General features: G+C 42.4%; 1 protein-coding gene across 3 annotated transcripts in view; it reads right to left on the bottom strand.

Annotated features, from left to right (window-relative positions):
- The window catches only part of tenm4 (teneurin transmembrane protein 4), a 2,228,071-nt gene that overhangs the window by 351,122 nt on the left and 1,864,185 nt on the right, over positions 1-12,764 (bottom strand). For all 3 annotated transcript variants that reach the window (XM_073043455.1, XM_073043454.1, XM_073043453.1), the window contains one exon: positions 653-908. In XM_073043455.1, the coding sequence (XP_072899556.1) occupies positions 653-908 (256 nt within the window). The remainder of the gene's footprint in view (positions 1-652; positions 909-12,764) is intronic.

Genomic DNA, 12,764 nt, shown 5'->3' with positions numbered 1-12,764 from the left:
GGGTTATCACTGATTCTGTCTGTATGGGGCCATATATCACGCTCCGATCCGAACTGCAGGCATAAAGACTATCAGGGTCACTTTTATCCATCATTAACGATAGCTGGCTGCAGCTAGCAATTAATTGAAATCTCACTCGGGTCCATTTCTAAGGCTGCAGTGATAATTATTTTAATTTATTTTAATATCCATTTAATTGAGTTCAAGTTGAGACCACTGATTGTGAGGCTGATCTTTTAGATACAGAAATTACTTGAACTCATTTTCAATTTAAATCAGTCTAATCAGTCACTTTCAGGATCAATAAACCATGTTCTAATCAATAATCAATTACTATTGATAAGGTTGCTCATGCAACTATTACGGAAGGTTTTATGCTGATGAGTTTGCAGGGAAACTTTACAAAGCCAGTATGATGTCCATCTAGCATATTCCTTGAGCATTATTCTGACCACATCCAGCAGAAACTCCAGGTCATTATGTTCGTGTAAAGTATCAATTATACAATCATATTCTGCTTTTTTTAATATTGTAATTTAAATACTGTAAGAAACATGATATAGAATGATTTCATATTGTTTACATATTTTCATTATGAGGTTTACACAATATCGATGGTAAACTACCCCAAGTTATTGACGAGGAGGCTTACCTGGTCTCCAAGGGGATGTTACTGTTAAGGAGCCAGTTGTCCTGCATGTGGACAGGTTGCTGTATGCTGGGAGGCGGTTCTGGAGGGGGTGGGAGATCAGCTGGACTGGGGCTGGGATTACTATGTGGGGTGAAGTTCCCTCTATTTAAGGAGTTCACTGAAGAGGCGTGCGGCTGGTTGAGCGAATGGGGATGCGATGTTGGAGGAGGGGGCGTTCTGAGCATTGAGTGATTCTGAGAAACGTTGGTCGAAGCTTCTGAAAGAAACAACACCAGGCAGATAATTAGAGATATTTATAGTAAAACAATTACCCTGCAGCCACCAAAATCTCTGTAAGTACTTTTACTTCTACAAAGAATTGAAGTTAATATCTTTGCCATTGTTTAAATATCTCAATTAATAGATTAAGGATTATTAAATTGCTATTGAATGTGACATTTGCTGCTGCGAATAAATTCATTGCTCCTCGCAATCTACCTTTTAATGATCTTGCACTTAATTGCTTACCCGCACTGCACTGAACTCTGTAGTAGTTACGTCTTATTCTACATTAAGGTACTGCTTTACCTTGTTCCACTTCAACATATCGTGTAATGCTTTGATCTGTATGAACAGTGAACACTCAAGCTTTTCACAGCATCTTGGCAACATCGGACAATAACAAACCAATTCAACTTAATTCCACGATTCAAGTTCCCAACTCAATTTCTGTCTTGGGGAGGAGAAAAGGAAGTTGATAGAGGACAGGGAGTTAAGTGAAGAAAACAGAGCAGAGGTAGCAAAATGCCATATGACAGGCCTGAATGATCATATATCTAATAATTTACAATGCCCACAGCATCATGACAGAAACAAATGTGTAATATGTAAACTGGCATGAGTCCATTTATCTTTCAAATAAATCCAGCATTCCTAATAAACGTTATGCAGATTCCAAAACAGCAGAATGAAAACTAGGGCAGAAAAGCCTCATGTGAAAATTGTTGCAACCCTTGATGTGGAGAATGGGAACACCTCTCTAGTGTGTACAGTACACTTGGGGTGCAGCACATCAAGCCTGAGACGGATGTATTCCAGACACAGTTGGTCAACAATCAACCAAGATTGATAGAGCAAAGAGGGTCCTGAATTACCTGTTAATGAGAATGGGGTCAGGTACAATACTGTGCAAAAGTCTAAGGCACATCTATGTAGCTAGACTGCCGAAGACTTTTGAACAGCAATGTATTATTTTTATGTATTGCACTGAACAGCTGCTACACAAGCCACAATTCGTGACATGGGTGAGTGATGCTGCATCTGATTCTGATATGAGTCTCTATTGTGGACTGAGAGTGGGGAGGGGAATCGTGGTTGGGTAAAGGGTGCTGGACAGGAGAGGGAGTGGGAAGCATCAGAGAGACATTCTGTAAAGATCAATAAACTGGTGGTTTGTAATCAAGTGACCAGTGTACACTCAGTCTCAGGGCTGGGTGTGTTTGCACCCACGGCACCCTCCACGCTTGGCTCTCCCTCTCTGCCATCTATCCCGCACCCCTCCCTCAGCACTCCACCCTCGCCCTTCACAACATCTTTTTCTCCCACCAGATTCTCCACTCCACATTGACAAATACTTTACTGTGCAGAAGTCTGGGGCTGTATATACAGTACGTGCCTCAGGAGATTGCACTGCCCTGCATATTCTTCAGTCGTAGGAGCTGGAAATGAGGCTATAGCAGAATCCTAGTAGTTACCCAAACCATTCCACGAATGCTGATAGTTCTTTTATAGGTTCTGAGACTTCTGCATTAAAAACTGTTTCAAGTGGGAAAGGAAATTAAAATATTCTGAATGTCACTGGCTGATGCCACTAACCTTGGTGTATTTCATCAGCTGAAGAAATAATTGTTTATAAGGGAATTAGATTTGAAATAATTTTAGAAAAATATGGCTATGAAAGTCTTAACATTACTTATTGCACAAACCACCAATGAACATAGAAGAAAAGAAATATGCTAATTTAAAATAATGAGAAAAACAGCAGAAACCATAGGATGCAACTACGTTAAATTCAGCTGCAAGGTAATTACAAAACACAATAACTGACTTCAGTGCAAACTATCTGGGAATTTTACTTAATTATGGCCATCAGTTGATTAAAAGAGAAATTTCTGACAGAAGAATAAATTTATGCACATGTTCTGATAAAAGTGAAACATCACTGATGCTTCTCATCAGTAATGGACTGCAATTAGGTTTCTTCAAAGGAAGTGACACAAAAGGAAGAAAGGGGCAAAAAGAACCCTTTACTAAGGAAACAGGTCAGGAGGAAGATAATAGGAATAAAATTGCCGATGGTAGAAAGCTGCTGGCACTCAGTGCTGTCCGTATGCACCTGTCCACACCTAATGAAACTTTCCCTACAAGGCAAGGGAAAAGCACTTCTCATTAACCCATAACATCAGCAAAGCTGTCAAAGCTGAATGTTGCTCACAATCAAAACACTCAGATGTCAATACTCACAAAACCAAATACAATTTGCTTTCACAACATTCACGTGAAAAATTTGGCACAAAATATATGCTTTTCGGCTTGCATTTCTTGATGCCTACACAGATAATGCAACCTTGCATTACAGGAAATTGTGGTATAGACCATATATGTCAAACTCAAGGCCCGCGGGCCAAATCCGGCCCGCAGTGGAATTATCTTTGGCCCGCGAGATAATATCTAATTACTATTAAAGCTGGCCCCAGTAATCGAAGCGCCTATGGCGTATGATATGGCTAATGCTGAGTTTATTCAGGTACCAGGTTTTCAGGGTTTTTAGTGTTTATTCGGCAGTCTTGCTCGGCAGTCTTCTTCATGTGAAACACTTTGTAGTTATAGCAGAGACTGAGACACATGAGAGCAGGCTGAAAAAACGGAGGCAACGAAAGCTGCGTTCGCACGCGTCCGACTGATCCGGCCCGCATGAAGCTGCATTTTGCTCAATCCGGCCCGTGACCTAAAATGAGTTTGACACCCCTGGTATAGACTTTTTTCTGGGAATGCAATTTGGGTATCGCCAGGATCCCCTGTGTAATGAAATATTTAATTTAAATTGTAATTACTTTATTTTTGCAAAATGTGAGAAATAGTTTGAATTCACTTTAAACATTAAAATAATTTAACTAAAACAACTTGAAGTAATTACAGTCGGCCCTCTTTATCCGTGGGGGATTGGTTCCAGTGGTCTTTAGGTCCCAACGGAACCCCGAACTTTATTTAACCTGTCTCAGTACTGTGGTCTTTAGGATCCGGCGCAGCTCTGAATCTGCAGCGTTTCTGTTCACGAAAATAATCACGATCGCGATTGAAAATACAGTGGGAGTAATAAAGCGATCGGAAAGCGGTGAAATGCCATCGGTCATTGTAAAAGCGTTAGGCTACAGCCGGTCAATGATCGGAACAATTTTAATGGAGCATGTGAAAGGCCCTGCCCCGATGAAAGCTACAATTATTACTAAGCAACGCAGTGGTTTGATCATTGAAATATGTATGTTTCTTAAGAGTTTTATATGCATAGAAAGGTAAAATATGTACTATATACTAAGAAAAACGTTTGACTGACGCTAAATAATACCGGATGTACCTGACTTCAAATCTGACTTAAAGACGGACTCAGGAACGGAACTCGTTCATAACCCAGAGACTGCCTGTACTTTTAAGTCATTTCTAGATTACTTATAATACCCTAATACAATGTAAACGCTATGTAAAATAGTTGTTATACTGTATCATTTAGGGAATAATGACAAGAAAAAATAGTCTGTAAATGCTCAAACAACGTGCTGAAGAGAGAACTTCCGGGTTTTCCTGATTCACGGTTGGTTGAATCCATGCATGTGGAATCCGCGGATAACGAGGGCGAACTGTAGTACTTCATCCACAGCAGCCATTTCTCTGCATTCAAATGACCAGAGGTGTATCATTTTGTTTGGTCTGCTTTGGTGTAGGTTACAGGAGTGGATTCCCCAAATGATGGGAAATTTCCATCAAATTCTGCTCTGCTGGTGATGGCGCACAGCACTGGAGCATCATTGGGAATTCTGTGGCAAATACTAGTTTGGGACTCTGGGATTTTCATTGTGTAAGCAATCACAGGAGTTCCAAACTTCTTGGCACTTAGAAACATAGAAACAGAGAAAACCTACCGCACAATGCAGGCCCTTCGGCCCACAATGCTGTGCCGAGCACTTATGCATGAAAACTGCAGAATTACAAGTTTAGCTACAGACCTGCTGGTATTTCCCAACAAAACCTGTGCCAAATTTAATAAATAGAAGAATTAAGTATTAGTGAAGTGAGACTTAACTAATATTAGTTGAAGTTAACAAAGTTTGGGCCTCATTCAGTACCATAACTCAGCACCAGTCACTGGCACACCATCAGTGTGGTAGACCATAACTACTTCAATAGCAATTGATAGTTATATAAAGATTAAAATATGATTGCATCAAATAGTACTTCACCTCTTTTTTTTTTGGTATGTGGAGTGCTGCTTGTCACTAGGTCTTGGATGTTATCCTACTCCCTCTCATTTGCTGCTGAAATGACTGTACTGGTACCAGAAATCAAAGGGCGTATACTAACCCCTCTTTACTTTTTGACAGGTGAGAAATCACAAATATGCCATTGAGGTTCTTCTTATTTATAATAATAGTTTATGTCCGTGTGATTAGCACTTGACTGTCAAGTACGACGTATCCAAATCATGATTCACATGGATACAAGTTGAAACTCATTGCACTGCACTTATGTAGATAACGGGATTTCAGATTAATTGCAATTTGTTCAGTGCAGTGTCTCTGTAAACATAATAGTTAAATTGTAAAAAATGCATCACTGGGAATGGAGATTGGGCTAGATCTTCCATTTCCATGATCACACCAACCCGCAGAAATATCCTCATGGAAGTCCCACTGTACCTGTGGCTCGAAGCCTGCAGTGGCAATTTACCTTCTTCCAGCTTCCTCTGCTGCTAATTGTGTCAGCTGTTGGAAGTCAGTGACGCTCACAAAGATTCAGTAAAAGCGATTGCTTTGACAACTGATAAGCACATTGGTGGGTATCCCTGCCTGTCAAAGCCTTCTGTTACTGCAGCAGACTGCCCATATCTGTAGGCTGGGCTTGGCCTAGGCCAGGACTCTGCCACTCTGAAGCTCTGGGACCCAGAGTAATCAATCAGGACTGTTTAATGTCATTTCCAGTACACAACTGTAAAGGAGAGCAAAATAATTGTAACTCCGGAACTGATGCCGCATATAAAAGGTGCATTAGGATAGAAACATAATAATAAAAAACTGAATAAATGTAAATACATCAGATAGGATATGGACATTGATTGTATGCCCATAAAGTGGTGCTGGGTACAGAAGTGTCTGCACATAAGTTGACTCTGCAAGAAATGTCATGGTGGGTTGTGAGTGGAGGTGTTGGTCAGTCTTACAGCTTGGGGAAAGTAATTGTTTTTGAGTCTGGTGGTTCAGGCGTGGATGTGAACCACTCCTGATGGGAGTCCATGAGCAGGGAGGTTGGGGTTCTTTGTGATATTGCTAGCCTTTCACTGGCATGGTGGTGTAGTGGTTAACACAACGCTTCACAGTACCAACAGCCCAGGTTCTAATCCTCGCGTTTGAACGTTCTCCCCGTGACTGCATGGGTTTCCCTGGGTGCTCCAGTTACCTCCTACAGTCCTAGGACGCACGGATTTGTAGGTTAATTGGTGACTGTAAATTGTCCTGTGATTAGGCGAGGATTTGAATCATGGGATTGCTAGGCGGCGCAACTCGAAGGGACAACTCCCTGCAATAAATAAATATAACCCTGATGGTTGGTGGGTGGGCTGGTGCCGGAGATGCACTGGTCAGTTTGACTACCTGTTGTAAAACTTTCCTGCCTGCCACAGTGCAGCTTCTGTCCTATGCAGTGATGCAGCATATTAGGATGCTGTCTACTGCACATCTGTAGAAGGTGCACAGTCCAACTCTCTTCAGCCAACTCAGAAAGTAGAGGCATTGGTGAGCTTTCTTGATTGCTTAAGATGTGTTCTAGGACCACGAGAGATAATGTGAGATGTGCACCCTCAGGGGTTTGAAACTGCTCGCTGTTTCCATTTCTGTGCTGCCGATATAAAGAGTGAGGGTGTTCTGCGTTCTCTTGAAGCCGATAACCATCTCCTTTGTTTTCCTGACACTGAGGAGGAGGCGACATGCCTAGCACCAGGCCATGAGCTCTTCAACCTCTTCTCTGTAGCCACCTCATTGTTATTGGTGATGAGCCCCATAACAGTTGTGCCATCAGCAAACTTGGCACTGTGATCAGTTTATTGCTTATTGTTTATTTATTATATTTCTTGCATCTAAGGGAGTTAAAAATCTTTATATTGCATCTCTGTTGCAATGTATAAGCAATAAAGATGGGAAATGTGGGAAGATATTGTCCAAACACTAGGATTGTATACATAAAAACACAAAATGCTGGCAGAACCCAGCAGGCCAGACAGCATCTATGGGAGGAGGTAGTGACGACGTTTCGGGCCGAAACCCTTCATCAGGAGTGAAGTAACATGGGATGGTCAAGGGGGGATAAGAAGTGGGGGGAGGGATGAAGTAGAGAGCTGGGAAGTGATAGGCTGAAGGAAAATGGGCTGGGGGAAGGTGGAGAATTATGGGAAATAAAAGAGAAAGAAAGGTAGGGCTGGGGGGAGATTATAGTGAGGGGGAAAAAAGAGAGAGAAAGAGAACCAGACTAAAATATTAGATAGGGATGGGGTAAGGAGGGGGGAGGAGGGGAGGGGTATCAACAGAGGTCTGTGAGTTGGATGTTCATGCCGGCAGGTAGGAGGCTACCTAGGTGGGAGATAAGGTATTGCTCCATCAACCTGCGTGTGACCTCATCTTGACGGTAGAGGAGGCCATGGACAGACATATCAGAGTGGGAGTGGTCTGTGGAATTGAAGTGTGTGGCCACAGGGAGATCCCGCCACTGCTGGAGGACTGAGCGCCGGTGTTTGGCGAAACGGCTTCCCAGTCTGTGGCGGGTCTCCCCAATGTATAAATGGCCACATCGGGAGCACCGGATACAGTATATCACCCCAGTTGACTCGCAGGTGAAGTGGTGCCTCACCTGAAAGGACTGTCTGGGGCTTGGGATGGTGGTGAGGGAAGAAGTGTGGGGGCAGGTGTAGCACTTCTTCCATTTACAGGGATAAGTGCCTGGAGGGAGCTCGGTGGGGAGGGATGGGGGGGATGAATGGACAAGGGAGTCACGTAGGGAGCGATCCCTGCGGAAAGCTGAGAGTGGGGGGGAGGGGAAGATGTGGCTGGTGGTGGGATCCCGTAGGAGGTGGCGGAAGTTGCGGAGGATTATACGTTGGATCTGTAGGCTGGTAGGGTGATAGGTGAGGACCAGGGAGACTCTATCCCTGGTGGGCTGGCGGGGGGATGGGGTGAGGGCAGAGGTGCGTAAAATACGGGAGATGCGATGGAGGGCAGAGTTGATAGTGGACGAAGGGAAGCCCCTTTCTTTAAAAAAGGAAGACATCTCCTTTGTCCTGGAATGAAAGGCCTCATCCTGAGAGCAGATGCGGCCGAGGTGGAGGAATTGTGAGAAGGGGATAGCATTTTTGCAGGAGACAGGGTGGGAGGAGGAATAGTCTAGGTAGCTGTGAGAGTCTGTAGGTTTGTAGTAGACATCGGTGGATAGGCTGTCCCCAGAGATAGAAACAGAAGGATCTAGAAAAGGGAGCTTGTATACATAACTGTTTTGTGTATATGAATGTACAGTCAGATCTGCAATCAGATCAATGTGTATTGATAAATCTGACAGCCTGGTGAACGAAGATATCCCGGAGCCTGCAGGTCCTGGTCTTAATACCATTTGCCAGTGGAAGCAGCTGAAACCGTTTGTGGTTGGAGTGGCTGGAGTCCCTGATTATCATTCCAGCCCTTTTTACACACCTGCTTCTATAAATGTCCTGAAAAGAGGAAAGTTCACATCCTCTTGCTATCTGCACCACTCTTGGCAGTGCCCTGCGATTGATCAGCACTTGTCTGCATTTAGTTTCATCTGCCACTCTTCAGCCCATTTTTTCCAACTGATGAAGATCCCTCTGTGATCGCCTTAGTTGCATTTCACTACACATCCAATCTTGGTGTCATCTGCAAATTTGCTGATCCAGTTAATCACATTATCATCCAGATCACTGACAAACTACAAAGGACCCAGCAAAGCAACAAAAGACTATCCTTAATCAGTCCACGTCTATCTAAATAGTTATATATCTCATCCCTTAGCATACTTTCCAATAAGTTTCCCACAACTGATGTCAGACACACTGGTCTATGATTTCCTGGTTTATGTTTGGAGCATTTTTTAAACAATGGAACAACATTGGCTATCCTTCAGTTCTCTGATACCTCTTCTATCGCAAAAGATGTTTTAAATATCTCTGCTAGCGCCCTGGCAATTTCTGTATTTGCCTCCTGTAGGGTCCGAGGGAACATCTTCTCAGGCCCTGGGGATTTATGCACCCTGATTTGCCTCAGGACAACAAACACCTCCTCCTCTGTAATCTGTACAGGGTCCATGAGGTTGATGCTGGTTTGCCTCACTTCAAAAGACTGTGTCCACCTCCTGAGTAAATACAGGTGCAAAGAATTCATTTAAGATCTTCCCCATCTGATTTGGTTCCACACATGGATTACCATTCCGGTCTTCTAAAGGATCAGTTTTGTCCTTGCAATCCTTTTGCTCTTTAACATATCTGTAGAATTCCTTAGGATTCTCCTTCACCTTGTCTGTTGAGCAATTTCCTGTCTTCTTTTAGCCCTCCAGTTCTCTTTCATAAGTATTCTCTTGAATTTCTTGTACTCCACAAGCACCCATTTGTTACTATTGCCTATACTGTACCTGCTATGCACTTCCTATTTTCTCTCAACCAAGGCCTCAAAAACTCTTGAAAACCAAGGTTCCCTACACTCGTTATCTTATCTTTTATTCTGACAGGCAGATACAACCATTGTATTCTCAAAATTTTGTTTCCGAAGGCCTCTCACTTTCCAAGTACACCTTTGCCAGAAAAAAGCCTGTCGCAATCCATATATAACCATATAACAATTACACCATGGAAACAGGCCATTCGGCCCTTCTAGTCTGTGCCAAACGTTTACTCTCACCCAGTCCCATTGACCTACACTCAGCCCATAATCCTCCACTCCTTTCCTGTCCATATACCTATCCAATTTTACTTTAAATGACAATACCAAACCTGCCTCTACCACTTCTACTGGAAGCTCGTTCCATACAGCTTCCACTCTCTCAGTAAAGAAATTCCCCCTCGTGTTACCCTTAAACTTTTGCCCCCTAACTCTCAACTCATGTCCTCTTGTTTGAATCTCCCCCACTCTCAATGGAAAAAGCCTATCTACGTCAACTCTATCTATCCCCCTCATAATTTTAAATACCTCTATCAAGTCCCCCCTCAACTTTCTACGCTCCAAAGAATAAAGACCTAACTTGTTCAACCTTTCCTTGTAACTTAGTTGCTGAAACCCAGGTAACATTCTAGTAAATCTTCTCTGTACTCTCTCTATTTTGTTGACATCTTTCCTATAATTCAGTGACCAGAACTGAACACAATACTCCAAATTTGGCCTTACCAATACCTTGTACAATTTTAACATTACATCCCAACTCCTATATTCAATGCTCTGATTTATAAAGGCCAACATACCAAAAGCTTTCTTCACCACCCACATGAGATTCCACCTTCAGGGAACTATGCACCATTATTTCTAGATCACTCTGTCCTACTGCATTCTTCAATGCCCTACCATTTACCATGTATGTCCTATTTGGATTACTCCTACCAAAATGTAGCACCTCACACTTATCAGCATTAAACTCCATCTGCCATCGTTCAGCCCACTCTTCTAACTGGCATAAATCTCTCTGCAAGCTTTGAAAACCTACTTCATTATCCACAATGCCACCTACCTTAGTATCATCTACATACTTAATAATCCAATTTACCACCCCATCATCCAGATCATTAATGTATATGACAAACAACACTGGACCCAGTACAGATCGCTGAGGCACACCACTAGTCACTTGGCCTCCAACCTGACAAACAGTTATCCACCAATACTCTCTGGCATCTCCCATCTAGCCACTGTTGAATCCATTTTACTACTTCAATATTAATACCTAACGATTGAACCTTCCTAACTAACCTTCCGTGCAGAACCTTGTCAAAGGCCTTACTGAAGTCCATATAGACAACATCCACTGCTTTACCCTCGTCAACTTTCCTCATAACCTCTTCAAAAAATTCAATAAGATTTGTCAAACATGACCTTCCACACACAAATCCATTTTGTTTGTTTCTTAATCAGACCCTGTCTATCCAGACAATTAAATATACTATCTCTAAGAATACTTTCCATGAATTTACCCACCACTGACATCAAACTGACAGGCCTATAATTGCTAGGTTTACTCTTAGAACCCTTTTTAAACAATGGAACCACATGAGCAATACGCCAATCCTCCGGCATCATTCCCGTTTCTAATGACATTTGAAATATTTCTGTCAGAGCCCCTGCTATTGCCACACTCATTTCCCTCAAGGTCCTATGGAATATCCTGTCAGGACCCGGAGATCTATCCACTTTTATATTTCGTAAAAGCGCCAGTACTTCCTCCTCTTTAATTGTCATAGTTTCCATAACTTCCCTACTTGTTTCCCTTACCTTACACAATTCAATATCCTTCTCCTTAGTGAATACCGAAGAAAAGAAATTGTTCAAAATCTCCCCCATCTCTTTCGGCTCCACACATAGCTGTCCACTCTGATTCTCTAAGGGACCAATTTTATCCCTCACTATCCTTTTGCTATTAATATAACTGTAGAAACCCTTTGGATTTATTTTCACCTTACTTGCCAAAGCAACCTCCTATCTTCTTTTAGTTTTTCTAATTTCTTTCTTAAGATTCTTCTTACATTCTTTATATTCCTCGAGCTCCTCATTTACTCTATGCTGCCTATACCTATTGCAGATATCTTTTTCCTAACCAAGTTTCCAATATCCCTTGAAAACCATGGATCTCTCAAACTTTTAACCTTTCCTTTCAACCTAACAGGAACATAAAGATTCTGTACCCTCAAAATTTCACCTCTAAATGACTGCCATTTCTCTATTACATCCTTCCCATAAAACAAATTGTCCCAATCCACTCCTTCCAATTCCTTTCGCATCTCCTCAAAGTTAGCCTTTCTCCAATCAAAAATCTCAACCCTGGGTCCAGTCCTATCCTTCTCCATAATTATATTGAAACTAATGGCATTGTAATCACTGGACCCGATGTGCTCCCCAACACATACCTCCGTCACCTGACCTATCTCATTCCCTAACAGGAGATCCAACACTGCCCCTTCTCTAGTCGTACCTCTATGTATTGCTGCAAAAAACTATCCTGCACACAATTTACAAACTCCAAACCATCCATCCCTTTTACAGTATGGGCTTCCCAGTCTATGTGTGGAAAATTAAAATCTCCCACAATCACAACCCTGTGCTTACTACAAATATCTGCTATCTCCTTGCAAATTTGCTCCTCCAATTCTCGCTCCCCATTAGGTGGTCTATAATACACCCCTATAAGTCTTACTACACCTTTCCCATTCCTCAATTCCACCCAAATAGTCTCCCTTGATGAGCCCTCTAATCTATCCTGCCAGAGCACCGCTGTAATATTTTCTCTGACAAGCAATGTAACACCTCCCCCTCTTGTCTCTCTGATTCTATCACACCTGAAGCAACGAAATCCAGGAATATTTAGTTGCCAATCACACCCCTCCTGCAACCATGTTTCACTAATAGCTACAACATCATATTTCCAGGTATCAATCCATGCTCTAAGCTCATCCACCTTTCTTACAATGCTCCTAGCATTAAAATAAATGCATTTAAGAAATTGTCCACCTCTTACTCTCTGTTTATCACTAACAGTACAGAAAACTTTACTTCCTTCTTTTTCTTCCTTCTCCCATACATCTGTTCCTACACTCTGGTTCTCCTCCCCC

This window comes from Hemitrygon akajei, chromosome 4 (genome assembly GCF_048418815.1).
Source record: "Hemitrygon akajei chromosome 4, sHemAka1.3, whole genome shotgun sequence".
Taxonomy (NCBI): domain Eukaryota; kingdom Metazoa; phylum Chordata; class Chondrichthyes; order Myliobatiformes; family Dasyatidae; genus Hemitrygon; species Hemitrygon akajei.
Note: the sequence above shows the minus strand (reverse complement) of the source record. Positions and strands in the feature narration are given on the sequence as shown.